General features: G+C 38.8%; 1 protein-coding gene across 1 annotated transcript; it reads right to left on the reverse strand.

Annotated features, from left to right (window-relative positions):
* Positions 1-3,779: 3,779 nt before the first annotated feature.
* On the reverse strand, positions 3,780-19,302 carry ywhag1 (3-monooxygenase/tryptophan 5-monooxygenase activation protein, gamma polypeptide 1). The gene is made up of 2 exons (XM_017714886.2): positions 19,060-19,302; positions 3,780-6,719 (listed from the first exon to the last, which is right to left on the reverse strand). Exons 1-2 carry the CDS (start codon positions 19,144-19,146, stop codon positions 6,063-6,065), a joined length of 744 nt encoding a protein of 247 aa, XP_017570375.1. The 5' UTR covers positions 19,147-19,302; the 3' UTR covers positions 3,780-6,062.
* Positions 19,303-21,192: the final 1,890 nt, after the last annotated feature.

The raw sequence follows: 21,192 nt of genomic DNA on the forward strand, positions 1-21,192 counted from the left end.
AGACAGCTTGTCATTCACCAGCTTCAATTTCCCATTCCACCTTAAATGATGTCTAAGGCCGCAGAATGTAACTGCTGTAGTGTTTAAGGTGGAATGAGAAAATTTGAACAAGAAGCTGGCGAATGAGAAGCTTCACGACTTTTATTGTTTAACAGTTTCTCATTGAAGATAAAATGTATCAGAAAACCAACTGAGTGCTTGTGGACACAAATAAGCCCATTAATCTCTCAAGTATCAATGTTCGGCTTAATCTTTCTCTTTGTCTTTTCATTAGCTACAAGCTAGCTAGGTTGTTGTCTGCATTGCTATGGTGACCAGCAGTCTGCATGCCAATATTCAGCATTAAAGGTTGGTGATTTAGCAGTTTTAGGCTACTTTCACTCCAGCATTTAAGATCTTTTACTGCTCAAACTGTATTAGAACGGTGGTTTAGAACAATCAGCATGGCTTTATTTCACTGCAAAGGAAGATTATTTTATTTTTACTTTAAAAGTCTAATTCTGCTGTGGAGCTGCAACAGGGCAGTAAAAGAGCCGCATGTTGCTGATCCCAGTCTAGTAGAAGTAATTCAAGATCCCTACACTTAGGACTACTAGACAATCTATTTAATGTTGCACTACTTTTGAATAGGCCAGTCACAATTATTACACAATCGCCTAATGGTCGTCATTTAAGCTGAGTTCAGTTATATTTCACAGTTGTTAGCTTTCACAATCATGTGATTATATCCCAACAAACATAACATGAATTTCAATTGGTTGAAACTATTACAATAAAAGAACACATGCATTGAGACCTGCGTCGTAGCAAACGTTTTAACTGTAGACTTTCAATTCACTTGTTAATTGCAAAAATGATATATACGGCAATTAATCATCAGCTAAATTTCTTCATTGTGGCAGGTGGAGCAGTGAACACAACAGAACTGTCTGTGGAAGCTGGATTCACTGGGGATAAATAAATATGAAGATTCAATAAAAGTCCTTAAAGTTTGAAGATATTCTTTTAGAATACAGTAGCAAGACCGTGACCGTGTGAAAATATTGATATTGAATTTTTGTCAACACCACCCAGCTATTCTCTCGTGTTGACATATAGTCTGAAGCACTGGGGTCATTACCTGTGTCCTTTGTGCCTCATCAAGGACTTTTTCCCCAGAGTCTTCGATTTGACACTAACAACCCCTCCCCCTCCACTGAATCAATATCTGCTGGTGCTGTGAGAACAAGCCTAATTTGCTTACATCTGCCCTACTGACTCCCTTCTACTCAGGAAAATTGCAGGCTTGACTTTGGGCTGGAGCTGGACTCGTATCCGTAACATCCCGCCATCTTGTGCAGAACCCCAAGGGTAACACTTCATCCTCTGAATCAGCATGCTGGCTTGTTTTTTGTCCCTCAAAGGAAATTTAAGCTCTCTTTTCCTTTATGTGTCAAATACAACCCATGTCTTATTTGGTTGTAGAAAGCAGTGGGTCACTTTGGAGCAAAGGTAATGCTAGGTAATGTAGTATTTGCCCCATTTGCTCTGCTTTTATGCGAGGCCTCAAACTACAAACGATACAACATCTCACCAGGAATGTCTAGATATAAGTAATGCCTTTTTTACTATAGTAAATAAATCACATCCCACCAGTCAGGCGTGTTAATGGGGTCCTCTTGTGCTTGACAGTTTTCCTTTCATGTCCCTACCTACATTCTAAACTGTCAAAACTGTCTGAGGATTTTATGATTTACAATGCAGCATCAGTTTGAATGAATGCTAAGAAGCATAACTACTAGTTTCTATTCTTAAGACTTTACAGTTTAACAGTATTTCCATTGGTAAACTATGACTAGTACAGTTAAGTCTTTTATTTCGGGCCATAAATGTCAAAGATAGTGCCTATTTGTCATTGCGTTAGATTTAAGCTATGGGTAGTGCTTCTGAACATTTTCTGACATTTCAATTTTAACCACAAACAAAAAAACATTCAATATTTAATATGAAGCTTTTCACAGAAATAATTTATGTATTTTACCTTGTATGTTGCAGTTTTACAGTGCAGTAAAGAGGCCTGCCATAGATTTTCTGAAAAAAACCTAATCATGATAAAGCACCTCATAATATATATATATATATATATATATATATATATATATTAATTAATATTTTATATTCAGACAGTAATTTATCTAGGGCTTCCAAAAGGCCTAAAGTAACTTTTTTCCTCTCAAAAAATAACATTACCATTGATTTAACTGTTCTGCCCTAATTACCCTGATAGTTAATCTAACACATAAGGCCTTCTGTCCAGCTCCTGAAGGCTTGCTTGGCTGGATCTACCCAGATACCAAATCCTGATTTGACCCAATACCAATATGCTACTTTTAATTTGCATTAAAAGTTCTACCTACTCTCTTAGCAAAGGTTCTTTAAACCGTATACAACAGGGTATATGAAGGATTAGGCATTCCAATGGTTCTTTGAGTCGTCACGTTTCTATACAGTATCAATACATTCACTAAATAACCCTTGAAGATCCACAAGCATAAAAAGATCACGGTACACTAAAGTTGCACCAGAGACACCTCAGTAAGCAAATGAGAAGAGCCCTGCAGCTGAAAGGTACCCAAGCTTTGCTAGATTTATATATTTTAACCAGGAGGTTATTAAATACCGTTGAACGTATTGTAACTACAAACATACCATTTTAAATTTCAATAGCAAAACAAAATTACTTTTTAATTTACAAGAAATTATCTGTGCCTAGATCAGTCTTTCAAAAACATATACCCAACAAGTATGGGCTATAACGTGGCAAATCTGATATGACCCGATATCGCGTACAAACACAGAGCCAGCCACAAAAGTTTGGGTATCCCAGTCAAATTACATATTTGTTTTCTCTGACTGGAGTTAACTCATCCTCTACAGGAAACACGTTTTTAACGGACAATTGCTATTTATTTGCTGAATTTAGTAACATACTGGGGAAAAAATAAAGCATAAAATGTGGCCTGTGCAGACGTGGTACCACATTTTACATTGTATTGTATTCTCAGCATGTTAAACTTAGCAAATAAAGAGAAACTGTGCATGAAAATTCATCGTAATTGGATAAGGGGTGTTCAAATGTTTGCATGCATCTATACTAAAGCAGTTTTTCAGAAAGAATACATAAGTAAAACACTGAAAATCTGCAAAACACATCAGTATATACTAAATATGGAAGTTTATATTTCAGTACAGCGCTATCAATCAAGATACTGATTTGTTGGAAATCTCAGATGTATGATGTAGCCCTGTTGCCACTCTGGGGCATAATATAAAACCAGTCTTATGCTAGGGTTATGACTTTAGCTGGAGGTTCTCATCCTAGATATTTTAGGTATAAACTATTATCAACTACCCTCAACTTTTTTCTTCTTTTTCAAGCAAAGGCTGGCATCTTTCTCCTAATCTGCTATTTTGATGTAAAAGAGTAGAGTCCTCTCTGAAGCAAGCCACAAACCCAAACTGTTGGCAGTAATTGAGGGCCAGATGCTAGCATTAGATACAGCATTAGCAAAGGAGGCTCTTAGCAATCTGGGAGATGGCACAGGATGGCACAGAACGAGTGGGTGGGGAGTGCTGAAGCTGGAACGCTGGGACACAAACAGTGTGCTTCTATCCTAGTGATCAGTTACAGCAGGCCAGCATACACACTACTCTGTTTGTCAATGACTCTCTTTCTCGTTGTCCATCCATCTATGCTCTGCATATCGCTCACATACAAATCCAGCCATTTTATACTGAAATCGGTTTACCACACAACCCAAAACAGTTTTAATTGTGACAAAGCAGCAACACATTCAGGAAAACAAACACGTTTCCTTTGATGATGTCATGCAGATGTGACTCATCTGGAATACAACAACAGCAGCACTGAACTGTGGTTAGAAGAACGTTGTTAAGTTTTAATTCACTTTTTATTATCATCATTATTATTATTATTGTTATTTTTTCTCTTGAGCATCCGCTACATGACTCACATTTAAGATATCAGGAGAGACAGCTAAAAGTAAAAACAAAAAAAGCTTAAAAAAAGAAAAAGAAAAAAAGAAAACTGTAAATTATGGTCCATGACTGATTTCCTTACAGAAACGCAGATTCTGAAGAAAATGATAAACACTGATCAATCTTCAACATCTCACTGTATAATATGACAGGGAAAAAAAGCACGAGAGGAAACGTCATTCAGAGAACAACATTAATCGTTTTACATTGTGACCTTAATTTCACCAAGATAAAACACCAGACAGAACGGGTTAAGCTAACACTGGTGTTTTTGTCTTTTTTTTTGTCTTTTCACTCCTTTGTTTAATAAAACCCAAATACAAGAATCGCATGTCACTATAGCAACGCCCATAACAGATCAATTTATGGTTAACAATCACTGTTTTGGTATAGCCAACTTCAGCAAGGAAAAAAAAATTATAAGAAAAAAAAAAGAAATTTAAACAATCCAATAGAAAGTAATAAATAGAAAATAATCAGATTGAAATTCTAGTCATTACTTGTTCATATGAATACATAACATCTACAGTTTTTTAAGTTAATAAAGTCAAGCTACAGTATATAAATACATCACCAGCATGCACAATATTGTATTATCGAGAATATTGGAGCAGTAATCATCTTACACTGAGAAACAGTATAATAGGCAAGTGCATTATTTTTTGAAAATTAAAAAAGTAAAAAAAAAAAAAAAAGGAGGAAAAAAAAAAATACCACAAACCTCAGAGCTGCTTTCAGATCATCTCCCATATTGACATTGCCAGTGTTCTGTCTTTAATTGTACTTTCAGTCCAGCGAAAAAGAGGAAATAAAAACAGCCAATGGTTCCAGTGAATTCCATTCAGTGTATCACAGCAGGGATCCAGGTGATTAGGGATTGCTTAAGAGAATTCATTTTGGGGGGAGGTTTTGTTTTTTTCCGATATTTTTTCTACAGTTCTTTGCTAGGAGAGACTATGTTTTGAAGTAAAGTCATTACGAGTTAGATTATATATCATATATGCTGTAGTATATGGTAGTATATTGTAATGACGCTTAATAAATCTTTATTCAAGCTCAATATCCTAAATGTCCAAATGATATCAATAATAATAACAACAATGATAATAAGAACAGTTTTAGTTTTCATGAAAAGGACAATAATTTCAACTTTTAATGGAGCATTGTACTTACTTGGTTGGAAAACTATACTAGGTTGTTTTATAGGTAAACTACTGTTTCTTGAGCAGTAGACTTGCAACTTGCAACCACAGTGATGTTTAAATTACCATATTTTGAGTATCTCCAATTGCCATGACGGCTTTAAAGAAACGACTGACTGTTGGGCACACATCAGGATCCACAAATATATTTAACAGAGACCAAAAAAAAAAAAACACCCTTTCACACTCACTGGAGCCTGCTTGCAAACGTACTTTTGCGAGGCAATGACATTCAAGTTTTTACTTCATGTATACTTTTTTTTTGTCTTTTTTCATTTTTTTTGCTCAAGCTTTAATATGTCTTCCCCTGACAGTTCACAACACTTCCTCCTCTCTTATAAATAAGCAGCTCAACTTCATGTTTCACGACAAGAACAGTCCCTATGCCAGTGTTTGGGGTGTATTTCAACCCAAGTCATTTAGTACTGACTGACTTACTGACAGGCTTTTCTTCCTCAAAGTGGTGTTTTGGCAAATGTTGCAGAGGCAACCAAGGAAGCAGGGTTTGTAATCTTTATTATTATCATGGTTTATTAATTTAAATGCGACACATACCTCTTATTTAACTGCTATTTCTATTCAGATTTCATGTTTTTAATCTGTTTAATTTTGGTAACTTGTGGAAAAATAAAGAGAACTGCAGCTGTGGTAGTAACCATCAGCAAAAGTGGCTGCCAAAGTTCCACCAGGCCCCCTTTTGTAAATTTTTCACTTAGCTTTTGTTTTTCTTTTTTGATTTTCTTTGTTTTGTGAGCACGCGTGTTTTGTGTTACGGCTAGGAAACGGGTATTTTTCGAAGGTCTTCACCTCTTCTGCCCTTGTTTAATTGTTGCCCTCGCCGCCTTCGTCGTCTTGCTGGTCGCTCGTCCAGAGTGTCAAGTTGTCTCGCAGGAGCTGCATGATGAGGGTGGAGTCTTTGTAGGAGTCCTCATTCAGGGTGTCTAGCTCGGCGATGGCGTCATCGAAAGCCGTCTTGGCCAGGTGACAGGCCTGCTCAGGCGCATTCTGGATCTCGTAGTAGAATACGGAGTAGTTGAGGGCCAGACCCAGGCGGATGGGGTGTGTCGGCTGCATGTGCTCCTTGCTGATCTCATGCGCCTCGCTGTACGCCTTCTCGGAGGACTCGACCACGGCAGCTCGCTTCTCGCCGGTGGCCACCTCTGCCAGGTAGCGATAGTAGTCTCCCTTCATCTTCAGGTAGAACACTTTGCTCTCATGCTGGGCGTCGCTGCAGTTCTTGATCAGGAAGTTGTCGAGGAGGTTGAGCACGTCTTGACACACGGCTTCCAGCTCTTTCTCAATCTTCTCGCGGTAGGCGCGGACCATCTCAATCTTTTTCTCGTTGCCATCAGCTGAGGTCTTCTGCTCAATGCTGGAGATGACACGCCAAGAGGAGCGACGAGCTCCCACCACATTCTTGTAGGCCACAGAGAGAAGATTCCTTTCCTCATTGGATAGTGCCTCATTCAGCTCTGTCACCTAGGAGACAGAAGAAAGATAAAGTGCATTTCAGATGGTGTGGGCTTTTGGTAATTAATTAATTAATTAATTAATTAATAAATAAATAAATAAATAAATAAAAAAGGTCGGAAGAAAACCTTGTATCTCCAAAATAGTAATTTTACAGGTGAAGGAAAAAACCTACTTCACTTTCAATGTTTTTAACAATGTAAAGAGTAACAGATACTTTCAAATTATGTCAAAAACTGAAAAATGCCAAAAATGGAGATATAAGGTTTTCTTCCAACAGCAACGATATGTAGATTTATCTAATAAAGTTCAAATTAATTATAACATAGAATTGATATTTCACTCCAAACCCCACTCCAAACATATATAATAAAAAAAGAAAATTCATGACAGTACTTTTTAAATTGTGTTTTAGAACAAAACCTTTAATGTCTTTCCTTTATTTAAAATCAAGTGCCATCAAATGTTTCTGCCTTTTTTCTTGAAATAAGGTAGATATCTAAACCTACATATCCTCCACATTGCCAATGCACATAATCTTGGAGGAGAAAAAGGCCCTTCACTTCTATTTCCCTGTATATAATTAAGGCAAACATATTGTCAACAGTTATAAATGTACATAATTCTCTGCATGTCACACTCACAAAGCAATAAATGTAGTTGAGAGTGGCTAGAATTAAAATTCAGAGGCAGGAGGACAATAAATAGCTTTGCCTTGTGAAATAGCGATGGCAGTGGAGTAAAAATCTTAACCCCTCCCTTTCTTCGACATTTGCTTTAGACATCATAGATCCCTGATAAAAACACTCGCAGGGCATTTAAACGATCTTTAAATTGACCAAAGAATTAACCACCGCTGATCTAATTGCTTGAATTAAGCTGCTTTTATCTCCATGTTTTCACCCAGTGAACGGCACAGAAATTGGTAGGACGTACAAATGAAAGGAGCTCATTTAGGGCTGAATACAAGTTCAGATAGCACTTTATCGTTGGTATGATGCTAACCAGCCCCAAATAGCATTCTGTCATTAAAAACCACACTGCCATAACAAGAAAAAAAAGTGTAGGAGAGGAAAATAATAAACAAACAAACAAAAAAAACCCCCAAAAAACAAACCAAACAGAAAAGCTTTTTTCCATCCTCACTTCTTTTTTTTTTTTCTAACCTCACTTCATCCCATGAGACGGTGGCTGAGCATTTTTGGCACTGCCAAAGCATTAGTAATCACTGGTAATCCCCTCTCCGTTTGCTCTGACAACTAATGAAAAATGCTCAATGAAAAAGGGTGGTGTAGGACCCTGACCTGAGAGCAGTTTTTACTTTCTTATAACACTAGTGATGATGAAAAGGGAGTGGACACTCGATTCTCGTTGATTCTCGATCAGCGTAAAATCTTATGAAAGCACTGAATAGGTCGAGATGAGGGAATGAAGTGGTTGTATGTGGCCTTTGTAGTTTTATGGAGGAATTCAACCAATAACTTCTGCTCCAAGGATTTGAAAAGTGGATATTTATAGGTACCACAGCATTGCGTTGCATATACCACTGGCTGCATATGTCAACAGCACTTGAGAATTAGTATCGTACCTCAGTGATGCAAGAGGTGTTGCTCTAGAATGATGAAACTGCATAGGTTTGCGTGAAAAAAAAAAGATAGATTCAAGTATTTGGGGAAATTTGAGGAACCTCTTGTTTATTGAAAATGTAATGATGAGAGACAGGAGCACATTCAGTGCAAGACTCATTGTCCCGAAATGCACCACAGTGCGCCACAGGAAGTCATTCTTACCTGTGGCCATCAAACTCTATAACTCATCCCTCAGTGTGTGATTCACAAAGTGTGGTTCATCTGCGCAAAACTCAATACCAAACTGTTCATATGTGTAATAATAATAATTGTGTGCAAAAACTCAGAGGTACAATAATTTGAACTGCTTTATACTAGATTATTCATATTTATTATTACAGTCACCGCCACTTTACTATATTCATAAGTACTTAAATCTCGTGTACTTATTGCAATTTTTCTCTATCTTTGTTTTGAATTCTTAAAGTATTTATTCTTTTACATAAATGGTTACAACTGTAACAACTGCAATTTCCCTTTGGGAGGGAATAAAGGATTCTCATTCTGATTAACCAGAGCTTTCTAAACAAGCAAAAGAAAATGGTGCAAGACAAATAGAGTAATGACCATGCTATATTTTAGCCTAGATGTTTTAGACTGTATTTTAGTCCTCTTAAAATAAAAAGAAGAATGTAAAGGTTTTCAGAACTGCAACAGTAACACAGTATGCAGTAAACCTCCAACTTGTTCCTTGCCAGTAATTTGCTGTGCTGTAATTTAACAATTTACCAGCAGGAGGATTTCTGGCTATAATTCAGTTTCTGATCTCCTCCCTCTCTCATTTGCTATCTCCTGTGCTACCTTCTGGAAGAACTGCCTTTTCTGCTGCATCATTCGGTCTCCTCGCAACTGAAAGAGAAGCCACTATCCCTATGAGTCATTTCTAAACTTAATATAGAGAATGACACATGACAAGTGCTCCTCTCTACAAAGAGAGATGGCTCCTCTGCTCGTTGCCTCCCTACTATTTTCTCCTACCCTGTAAGCTGATCAAATGATAAAAACCAAATCAGAATTCTTTATGTCACTGGTTACAGACTGCAAGGTCATACTCAGACACACACACACACACACACACACACACACACACACACACACACACACACACACACACACACACACAATCCTCCTTCTGGCTCTTGTCTCCAGACAAATTACTCTTTATTTAAACCGCAAGAGAACAAGTATAACTAAGTTGTTTATCTAATTTGTTTATCTCTTCTCATTCCAAGAACAAAACTCCATTTAATACACTATGATTCTCAAAAGCAGGACTATATGGACATATTAAAGGGTAAATAACTTTTTGTGATGTCACACTGAAGTTATAAGGAGTGTTTAGCCCAGAACACTTTTTTGAATGAGGCAGAGTACAATTAGGATTAAAGATCATTTAGGGATATCAGTCTTAAAAAGGTATAGTAAGAAATACTGCCTGTTTAATTTGAAGAGATAAAGAGAGGTTAAAGAATAGGAAAGAAAAATGAATGACTACATGTTAAGTACACACAGAAAATAAAAGGATGTAAGAAAAAAAAAAAAAAAAAAAAAAAAAATACATGTCTGTCCATGTATTGTTCAGGTGTATTTTGACATATAGCATAAACATGACTTAATGGTAATGACAAATATCAAATAAAATCTTACAAACTGTCAAACCTGTTTTAAGATTTTTTTTATACCAATAAAAAAAGAAATGTTATGATGAAAGAAAGAGTTACAATGGAAATACTGAATAAATAACGTAAATGATAACGTAGAAAAAAGTCAAATGACTGATCATGCGATTCAGGTCATGCTTGGCTGTTGCTAGGTAACATGACAAAAGGCAGCAGGAACCAGTGGCCATATTAAGAAATTAAAATGTACCTTTATGCTATCAAACAAGAATATATAACATGATTTAAGATGGTAAATATAAAGTGCCTGCTGCTGATCTTGAGCTACAGACATAGAGAGCTGTATTCTCTTGAAACAGCCAAATTCACATATAGCTATTGCTTCAATTTCATTCAACAGCTGGACAGAAACGTGCAACTGCAGAAATCTAAAGAATCTCAGCATTTCAAAGGACAATATGATTCATCACAGTTTTTTCACACACACCTTTATTTTCTGGACGGTGAGAGTAAGCAAAGAGCAACATATCGCACACAATCTTCTGTTTCCATAGAAACAGAGTGATCTTCTTTGTTTGGGCACTCTACCACCCTGGATACAGCAACAGTGTCCACACACTGGCAGAGATGCACAGTGTGTATGTAAATGTTCATGTATACATTCAAGAGTAGTGTGCACAAATGTGTGCCTTACAGTAAAGGCAGCTAATACATATGCGAGTGGGTGTTAAAGGGAGAAATTGTGCATGTTCATGTATGTGACGGAGTGCGCGTGTGTGAGCTCAGTGCAGAAGTGCATTAGAGTGTGTGGGTGTGCAGGGTGGGGGCTGGGTAAAGAAGGAAAAGGCTGCAGCTAGCTGGTTCGCTGGCAGCAGCAGCTGTGTTAGTGAAGATGATCCTTTACTCCATCGGCCAGTTCATATCCCCCATAGCCACATGACCTTTCCTCTCTTACAGGCTCTTTTGAGCCTCCTACACCTCACCAGCCATCTCCTGAGAATCAAATGCACTGCAGTGCTCAACCAACACTGCACTCATAAGCACTCCTGCGATCAAATGTAATATAAATGCATATGTTTGGGGGGGGGGGGGGGGGGTGATCTAGATGTTAAAAAAAGACCTAGCTGTATTCATTTGCTTTTATTTATTTATGCTTTAAACAACCTAAAATCACAATTGATCTGTCCCTGGTCTTGTAAGAATAGTTCATCATATCGTCTCATTTAAACGACGCTATTATTGATTTCCTGTGGAGGTTCCTTCAAAATCTAATGTCATTTGCCCACCTTTTCATTATTTTTTTAAAACATCACCATACACCGTTAGGTGGAGAGAAATAATACTGACCAACATCCTGTCTCATCACCCATCTGTGATACAATGGAAATGTTTCTGCCCGATACCATATTGAAATATGTCATAAAGCAGAAAGAAAAGAAAAGTATAATTTCACATGTTCAGTTTAAAAATCATTCGTCCCATGTGACCAAAAGGCTATTTTTAATATCATAAATTAACTAACATAACTCTTCAGTAGTATAGTTTGAATGATGAAAATTTCTTTGGGAAATCACAAAAAAACTTATAGAACACAGGAAATTCAGAATTTCAAATGGAAATGAATGGGTTAAATCTTGAAGTGAGGAAAGACTGGACCTGAAGTTAAACATTCAATATGTCTACAGCAGGGAAACAGATCATTTACACCACTACTGGTGTCAAACAGCAGTTTTGATTTATTACATTCTGTAGCCCTGACAGATCACAAAGTCAGTTTGAATTAGAAATCAGAACACATTTCCTTCTGTACTATGACGTATTTCCTAGTGATGCGTCATGATTCTTTTGATGACAGGTGGGGGTGGTGAGGGATGTGAATCACGATATTATTTATCATTACTTTTAGACAATCAAAGCTGAGAAGACGTATTAGAGATGGGAAAACAACAATACACTTGATGGAACATTACAGGTAATTTTGGCTTTTAAATAGGACAATATGAATTGTGCTGATATGACCAGGGACATGAGCTAACATAGTAAAAATGGCAGTTTTGATTACAGGTTGACTGCCTTTATTTAAGCAACTTTAGCTGGGTAAAGATTGTCTAAAGGGCAGTCTGGAATACTTAAAAACTACATAAATAGTAAGTTTCTCTTTCCTGGAATCTGGATTCATCGGGTTTACATTTCAATACTGAGTAAGCATGTGGTGATTATATATATATATATATATATATATATTCAGACAATATGGACAAAGTATGCCATCTTGCTAAACAACTGTCAGTCCTGCTATGGTGCAGCCATGGCTATAGGCACTCAAGTAACTAAGAGTGTAATGGTTACAGCTGCATTTCACAATCAGTGCTGCAACACTTTGCATGGATGTAACTGTCCACAAGCTCTTTGTAGTTGTGCTGAGATTTCTCGCTCTAATCTCACGGCACATTGCGGTGCACATTGCATCATAAGACCCATCGTAAAGCTGGCAGCCAGCCGTTAAATGAGCAAGCGTTGGACTTTGGACCCTGATTGCAGGTTATGACAAATTGAGAAATGGTGAAAGGAAGAAAAGGCAAGGCAAGGAGAACAAATGAGCTAGAAAAAAGGGAAGGCAGAGGGATGAAAGGTAGAAGGAAGCGAAAAACAATGCATAAGGATCTGTGTGAGAGAAAATAAGAGGTCTATAGAGAGATTGACAACTCACATCTTCAACAATCACAACAATATCTGAATGTCTTCAGTAAGACTGCAATGTCCTTTTAGTTGCTTATGATGACTCAGCCATACAAGCTTCCTTAAACAGAAGAATACAAGACATAAGGAACTTGACAAAAAGCAAAGGTGCTGTTTAAAACGAGTCAAATAATTCACTGGTTATGTAAAGCCCCCTTTAAACAATTCAATAAGGAGACAGACATGTGGTCTAAATGGTGGTTAAAGAATCACAGAAATTAGTTACCACTTTGTTATGCATGCATCTTGCAGCTCTTGTACATTTTGTTCCGTTAGATAACATCTGATACGGCATTCATGAATTTTGAAACCTTTATGAACTGGCACAATTTACCAGGCCAAGTTGGGGGGGAGAAAAAAAAAAGTATTTGGCTTTCCCCTCCAAACAGCACTGCATTGTTACATACTCTGGCTTCAATAAAGGGATGTGCTGTCTTGCTTTAGGGGGAAGATGCATAAGGCTAGAATAGGAACAGACCTACAGGTGTGTCTACTGTGGGAGATATCAAATGATAACAATACCCTATAACCAAAAACATTGCCATTCAACGTCCTCACACCCACTTAACTCTGTATTCTAACTACATCCGAATTATTCTGCATCTGCCAAAACGAATCTCCTCCACATCTGGCATACATATCCAAATCAGAATCACACCAAATGCAAATTAAGCTACTTTAATTAATGAATATTTCCCTGCCGTCCACTATCTATTTATTTATTTCAAGCCTGAAGCAATGAAAATCTGCACAACAGCTTTGGTAACAGGCTCTTCAGTGCCCTTGTTTGATCTGTGCTCTGTAGGCCAGGGGGTCTGGCTGGGAAACTAGTGATAGCACAATCATAAAAGAAGTCCTCTGTTCCCTCATAAAGCCTGTTCTTTTTAGTAGCGTGTGCTATATCTAAATATCAAAACCTTCCCATCACAAGCATGACAACAAGCATAAGCCCCAAAAAAGAACATGAATAACGCTCAACAGTACTAAGGCTTTTCTGAGGAATAATTGTGTTCTAAATATCACTCTGTTCAGAATTAGACACTAAATATAGAAAACGTTTACTAGACCAAAGTCCAAGTTGAGACTCCAGTATGTAGATGGCACAGGATGGTAATGAATGGTAGTGGTGTTTGCGCAGACTGCAGGAATGAATGACCAAGAATAAAAATGTATTTTATGCCATATTTACTCCATTATCTATTTATGCCATTTGATGTAACATGGTGTTCTGCTTAGGAAAGTGCCAATATATATAAATATATCTTTTTTTTTTGCCCCCCCCCCCCCATTTAAAAATGTTTAAGCATTGCAGATTCATATAGAGTAGTAAGCAAGTTTGGGTGCCCCTGGTCAAATTACACGCTTATGTGAACTGGATGGATGAACACATCCTCTACAGATTTGCACAATTACTATTCATTTGCAAAATATAACATAATTTGACAAGGGCAGAGCATAAGACTCCAAAAGATGGATCATGATAACACAGTTAAATCATACATGCCAATTAACATATACATGTTACTTTTGTAAATATTTTACATTGGAGTGAATTTAAAAGAATGGAAATGGAAAAAGTGATGTCAAATTACTGGTTGGCTATAATTCTAATACTGGACTGATAATAATAAATACATTTTCTCATTTAATAATCTGAATAATATAATAATCAGCTGCTGATACATCATGCAACACTAGTTCCACTGCACTTAAAGCGAGTCTATCTGCCTTAGTCCTTGCCTCTGTATTCTGACAGTATCTTTCGCTGACTTTTTCATGAATGTGATGCGACAACCCTTCTTCCATGATGAGGGAGGCAGAGAGACACTGAGGGCCACCTGGTGTGACACTGTGAATGTGATCGGTGCATTAGAGACACATAATGAGTAAATGACTGCGGGGAGAGGAATGGATGTATGAATGAAGAAAGAAACTGGAAGGGGGGGAGGGGGGCTTGAAGTAGCACACTGTCGTTATATAACCACGAAGTGACTGAATTTTTTAAACATCACTGAAGCTGCTGCATGCTTCTAAAAATAAAATACATAAATGCTTTATAACTAGAAGGCTGTGAAAAAAACATTAATTGCCGGACGCCTGTGTCTCAGAGCCATGGCTGCGGTGGTTCCTGCTGCAAGAGAGTGGGAGGCCGAGCACCATGTACTCAATAGTGTTTCCCACAGTTCAATCACACCCATATGGCACATGCTTCGAAGTACATATGTACATCACATCTCACACAATTTGCTACCTCTAAAATACAGCATAATCTGTTTATACCAAGGGCAGTAGGTACATCAATCCATTCAGTGTAGGTTTAGCGTGATAGAATTACTGAGTGACAGCACCGGAGGTTGGGTGGCGTGTTGCTATAAGTAACATGACATCATGACAAAGAGTGGTCCTATTAAAGAGAGACTTCATGTCTTGAAACTGAAGGACATGAACTTAGCTGACTTGAGTGTTGCTTCAGTTGTGGTAAAGCTTTAATTATTCATATAAATATCTTTAAATATATTTTATATAAAAAGGTTTACCAGAGAATCACATTTTAGTCACATCTCAATTCTATCTATTTTTGACCCTCTTAAAAAAACAAAAGCACTAAGTAGTTATGTAAGAGGTGGATATTAGAATTATGCACTTATAGTCGCAACCAAACGTTCAAACATCTCTGGTCAATTTATGTTTTGTTGATTTAAAAATTAGCTTCTCTACAGAAAACAGAAAATTGTATTTTTCTGCTAAATTTAGTGCACAATTTCTATATACTTGCTAGGTTTAACGTATTTGAAGAAAAAAACTAATAATAAAATTATATATATGTATGTATGTATATAATTCCTTTTTCACAGGCCACATTTTATTATTTGTCTTCCTAAATGTAGCTAGTAAACAATAATTGTGCATTAAAATGTGCAGAACTTGTTTTGTTGAGTGGAAATGTCATTTGACCAGGAGTGTCATTTGCATACATCTGTACATTATCAATTACAGTGATGTGAGTTTTAAATAACTGCTTTTAATATAGTCCCTACACCACAGACAGCCAAAGACACTTATCATCTGAAGATTTAGATAAATTACCAGAATTTCCTGCCATGGTGGTGGAATCTACAGCTTTATGTATCCATCACTGACGCCTTGATTTATGAGGGGAGAAAACAGTTTGTTTTTGATGAATAAATGTAATTGACCTGAGCTAAACCCTGACCCAAAGGCATGAAGATGTAACACCAGCATGACAGCCAGGCCACAACATGTCAGAATACATTTGCCAACTGGTAGACAAACACAAAAAGGGTGCGATACCACAACAGGGCCTACACATCACATGCTGCTGTCATTCATGGAGGACACACACACACACACACACACACACACACACATATGTGTGTTTGTGTGCATGAAACGGTGCTTTACGTAAAACTGTACCTTATTAATACCAGTCTATTTGAAATGTTTTCTATCAAACCATTTATAATCATGTAAAATATACCTATTGTAAAAACCTATTGTCAAGGACAAATAGTATGGCAATTTGTATACTTATCGTAGACTAGCAGTAATAGTAACAGTCTAGTAAGAAGCAGTCGGCTAGTAGTAATAAGCAATTAATAGTGATATTAGTCAGCAGTGATAGTGATCATAGCAGTGCAGTCATGGCGTCACTGCTGTGATACAGCAATACTACCGCTTGATGTTGTAGACACGAAACCCTCTCCCATCACTCTGATTAGTTTATTACATTAGATGTGAAGATGGGATTGTGTCATTTTATTGGGTCACAGGAGGGATTATGATATTTTATTAGGTCAGAGAGGAGTCGGGGATTCCCCACAGAAAAATGGGCGTGGCTTCTGACACACCCTGCCGGTCCTCTGCTGCAGAGGGACCCTCCTAATGACAGCATGTATTTGACGAATCTAGGATAAGCTTCTCCCATCCGGATCTCATCCACACCCTAGCCTTGGTTTCCAGACAGCGGGGTCACCTGCATCTACTGGAACATCTAACTGTCATTAGGCATGCCCTTTCGAAGAGGGAGGACGAAGGCAATTCACTTTTGCTGAGTGCCTGAAACCAAATGGCATATCTTGAGAATGACTCAACACAGCTAATAGCGCCACTACCTCAAGTGAATATCTTAAGGATGAATATGGAGGTATTAACATTAGCCGAGATTTTAGAGCTGCTGTTCAAGCATTTTTGGACACTTAAGATTGGGTAAGCTGTAAAACTCAGAACCAATCAGGTTCCATTCTGCTCAGTTTTGATGTGAAATCATCATTGATACAGACACCTTCGGAAAACATGCCAAAAGGGGAGATTTATACCCTTCTCTATCTCTATTAAACGCAAAAGTCATAAGAGCCATACGAGTAAAACAGAGCATAATACCTACTTAACGACTATGTAACATGGAGGGATGCACAATGATAACACAATCATATTAGTTTTGGTAGATAATTTTTTTTTTTTATTTTACCATTGGGCCAGTGACTAGGTTTGGCCGATAAATCTGATATTTGATGATGCACTTATTGTCCTTGGGAAGAGTGAAATATTTCGACGACGCTGGGCTAAACGGCCTGTTTTTTATTCAGTATCCTGTGTTTGTAACTGTTTAGATACAAATATACATCCCTCCACAATGCCAAGCCAGGCGGACTATGTACCAATGTCTAGATTTTCTGTGTAACAGCATCAGCAGATACGTACAGAAAAAATTGGGAATCATCATCTGGCCCAGAATTCCCTAATCACTTCATCCCTAATAATAAGCCTAACCCATCTGTTGAAAAGGTTAAAATCCTAATGGCCACCGGTACGCACTAATGGCATATCTGATGGTGCATCAGAGAGCAGCGCACTTCGTCTTGTTCCCTCAGTCACGTCCCATTTAAAGATAAGGGATGCTGGCTTACACCCTCCCCCAAGAAAAGCCACAGTCGGACCATGACGGAGCATTTTTTCATCAGCGGATGGCCTCTTGTCCTCCTCGCTTCCTAATGGACCAGTGCACTTTTCCACTCACAAGGGGATTCGTTAGCCTGAGGCGACACCTCAACAGCAGTTTAGCCCACAATGCGCCTTTTCTTATTATGATTATTTGGGCCTATAATGGATGGTTTAGTCGGTGAGATGTAGGTGTTAGGATTCGTAAAAAGGGTTTGTTCAATGTGCTGGAGGTGGTATGCATTGTTAAAACAGGCTAGAGAGAAGGTGGGTGGGGCACAGTGCTATTATGATGGCTTCGGATCAGACTTTTTCTTAATAGTACAGTGTGATCCTATCCTTTCTGGGTGAGGGTTGATGGATTGTAAGAAATGGTGCATTACAGTCGCTACTGCACCATGACACACCTAGTAAGACAGAAACGCCTCTAGCATGCATATTGCCTATATATATATATATATATATATACACACACACACACATTATATATATATGAAAGGCATGTTCACCTCGGGGTTTGGCTCATTTCAACCGTCCGAGACACGCCTATAGAGCTGTACGGGGCATTTTTGGCCAGATTTTTTAGGAACATCACCGCATCCTTCAGACCGGGACACGCACCTTCCCCAAAAACCACACGACAGGCGTCGACTGCACACTGCGCTTGACTGTGAAAAACGTATTTCTGGGTCACATTTTACACGTTTTAGCTGAATTACGGTGCGTTATGAATGTGAGAGAAAGTGTGCCTCCTTTCCTGTTCGTGGTCCGTAATTTTGACCCTCGGTCCTTCTATGGCGATGTGGTTAGTCCAGGGTTCGTTCTGGCACAAGGCACCGCCCCGACATCAAACAGCCCGCTTTCACTCCACACGCTGTCCAGTCAAACCGGACCGTTTCGCGTCCACGATAAACGTCCAGAACGAGACGTTTGGGGTGAGGTTTGAGTGAAAAGGGGAAAAAAACCCGACTTGCCACACTGTACGAAGCTCAACTGCGGTCCGTCAAACTGGACCGGTCACATTGGGCCAAGTCAGCTTCATACTCGCTTGAATTTTCCCGTTCCACCTTAAACGGTGCAGCAGTTAGATTTTAGGCTGCACCATTTAAGGTGGAACGGGAACATTCGAACGAGAAGCGGGCGAGTAAGAAGCTGACTTTCAGCGCGATATTGTGCTGCTAAAGGGGGATTTTGGAACGTTCGTTGGCCGCTTTTGAACCGCTTGTGTTCAATTTCTGAACGTTTGGCTAGAAAAAGCCGTTAAAGCCGTTAGACGTTTTGGATGTGAGGCGTTTCAGACGTTGAGACCGCCTAAAACTGAGCAACCACAAAACAGCCAAATATCACATAAAGGTGAATTTAGCCCACCGGTCAACTTTTCCCACATTTTTCAGGCGTACTTACCGATTTCATGGCAGCTGCCATGTCGTCGTATCTCTCAGCCTGCTCGGCCAGCCGGGCTTTCTGAACCAGCTGTTCGCGGTCCACCATTGTCGCTCGGTTATGTTACTGGATGCCTTTTTTGAGTGTCTGGAGGGCGAAAGTGCTGAGGGTGGGTGTTTATTCGGGCTCTCGGTGGCGATGCAGTGACTGCTCCTGCTCGCTGCTGCAGCTGCTCCCCGCTGTGAGCGCGTGCAGTACGGACCCCCCTCTCACGCTTTCACACGATTGCGTCATAGTTGCGAAGTGGGCGTGGCCCGGCTGGCGATGTAAAACGCCTAATGTGGTCATGTGGGCGTTCCCTTGCTAATGACTCGGCCAATCAGCGACAGCCGCTGAAATCAGGAGTTCAGAAACGTTTTTTTCCTCACTTCCACCGGGTTTCTGGGAAATGTAGTCTTTTGGAAAACTGTCTTTTTTAACATTGACACGCCCCAAAATCAGTCATTGGCACGGATTGCTGCTGCAGGCTGCTTGCGAACGTGCTTTAGTCCGTGCCGTGATGCGTATGAGAAGCATAGTGTGGCCGTAAGGACAGCGTGTGGTTTTTCAGTGAACAGCTCAGTAACGAGCTGTTATCATTTTGACTGTGGATATCAAAATATTCCGCTTTTCTATCATAGTGGGAGTGCAGTTCTTTACTGTGTCTGCTTGTGTACCTCTCTCCCTGCTTTTATCTGTCTAGCCCACACCCCTTTATCTGGCTCTCATTTTTCTCTCTAGACACTTAAATGATAGTCCTTGAAAGGTTCTTTAGTAAAAGGAATGGTTCTATTTAGAACCCTGAATTCAATATAGAATCATTTCATGCTTAATTGGTTCTTTGCATAGTGAAATGTTTCTTCAGATTGATGAGACTGTGCTGTACATGGCTCGAAAATGGTTCTAACAAGCTTGATGTTAACAAGTAGAAGAACCCTTTTTGGAGATCTGTAGAACAATTTCACACTTAAATGGTACTTCAGACTGATGTAGAATATATCGTATATGGTTACATATAGACCTTTTTTGAAAATGGTTCTATATAGCACCAAAAACGTTCATTCCTCTCCTCTCCAGTGCAAACCTCCACCTCTCTAGATTCTCTTCCACCTGCTCTCTACTCTCACCACAGATTATAACGTCATCTGCAAACATCATGGTCCATGGAGCCTCCTGCCTGACCTCATCTGTCAACCTGTCCATCACCATTGCAAACAAGAAGGGGCTCAAAGCTGATCCCTGATGTAACCCCACCTTCACCTTGAAACCATTTGTCACTCCAACTGCACACCTCACCACTGTCTCACTATCCTCATACATGTCCTGCACCACCCTAACATACTTTTCAGCTACAACTGACTTCCTCATATAGTACCACAGTTCCTCTCTTGGCACCCTATCATATGCCTTCTCTAGATCCACAAAGACACAATGTAGCTCCTTCTGACCTTCTCTGTACTTCTCTACCAACACTCTCCATGCAAAAATTGCATCTGTGGTACTCTTTCTGGGCATGAAACCAAACTGCTGCTCACTGATCTGAACCTCTCGCCTTAACCATATACAACACATTCTCCATCAAACAGAAGAACCATTTAACCACACATAGAACCATTTGAGCATGAAATGGTTCTATATAGAACTCAGGGTTCTACAAAGAGCCATTCCCATGCTAAAGAACGCTTGAAAAACTGTCCTTTTCGAGAGCAGGCTGTCTTTTTCTCTGTAAGACCACCACTGTTTCTTAGGCCACCACTCTGTTTCTGTCATATCTAAGCCAGATCTGCCCAAACTGAGGCCTGCTGGTCAAGACATTTGATGTTGCCTAAAACAGATTCAAGATTCAAGAGTTTAATTGTCATATGCACAGCAGAAACAGGCAGTTACACGGTACAGTGAAGCAATTACTTTGCTGTCCCTACATTCAACAAATATAACCTTAATATAATCTCAGAATAAAAAAAAGAAAAATATAAAAATAGAGAATATAAGGATATAAGAGTAACAGTCAAAACAGTAGTAAAAATAGTTAAAAAAAAACAATTTTATGGGCAAAGCTGAAAGAAATTAAAGTTACATGTGCGTATGTGCAAGTATGTAGAGCAGCGGTTCATA

Source organism: Pygocentrus nattereri, chromosome 23 (assembly GCF_015220715.1).
Source record: "Pygocentrus nattereri isolate fPygNat1 chromosome 23, fPygNat1.pri, whole genome shotgun sequence".
Classification (NCBI taxonomy): Eukaryota; Metazoa; Chordata; class Actinopteri; order Characiformes; family Serrasalmidae; genus Pygocentrus; species Pygocentrus nattereri.

Bases quoted from the DNA above. Each gene is read 5' to 3' on its own strand.
- ywhag1 (XM_017714886.2), bottom strand. From the start codon at position 19,146: ATGGTGGACCGCGAACAGCTGGTTCAGAAAGCCCGGCTGGCCGAGCAG. The intron at 6,720-19,059 runs GTAAGTACGCCT...TCTGTCTCCTAG, and splicing joins TGGCAGCTGCCATGAAATCG to GTGACAGAGCTGAATGAGGC.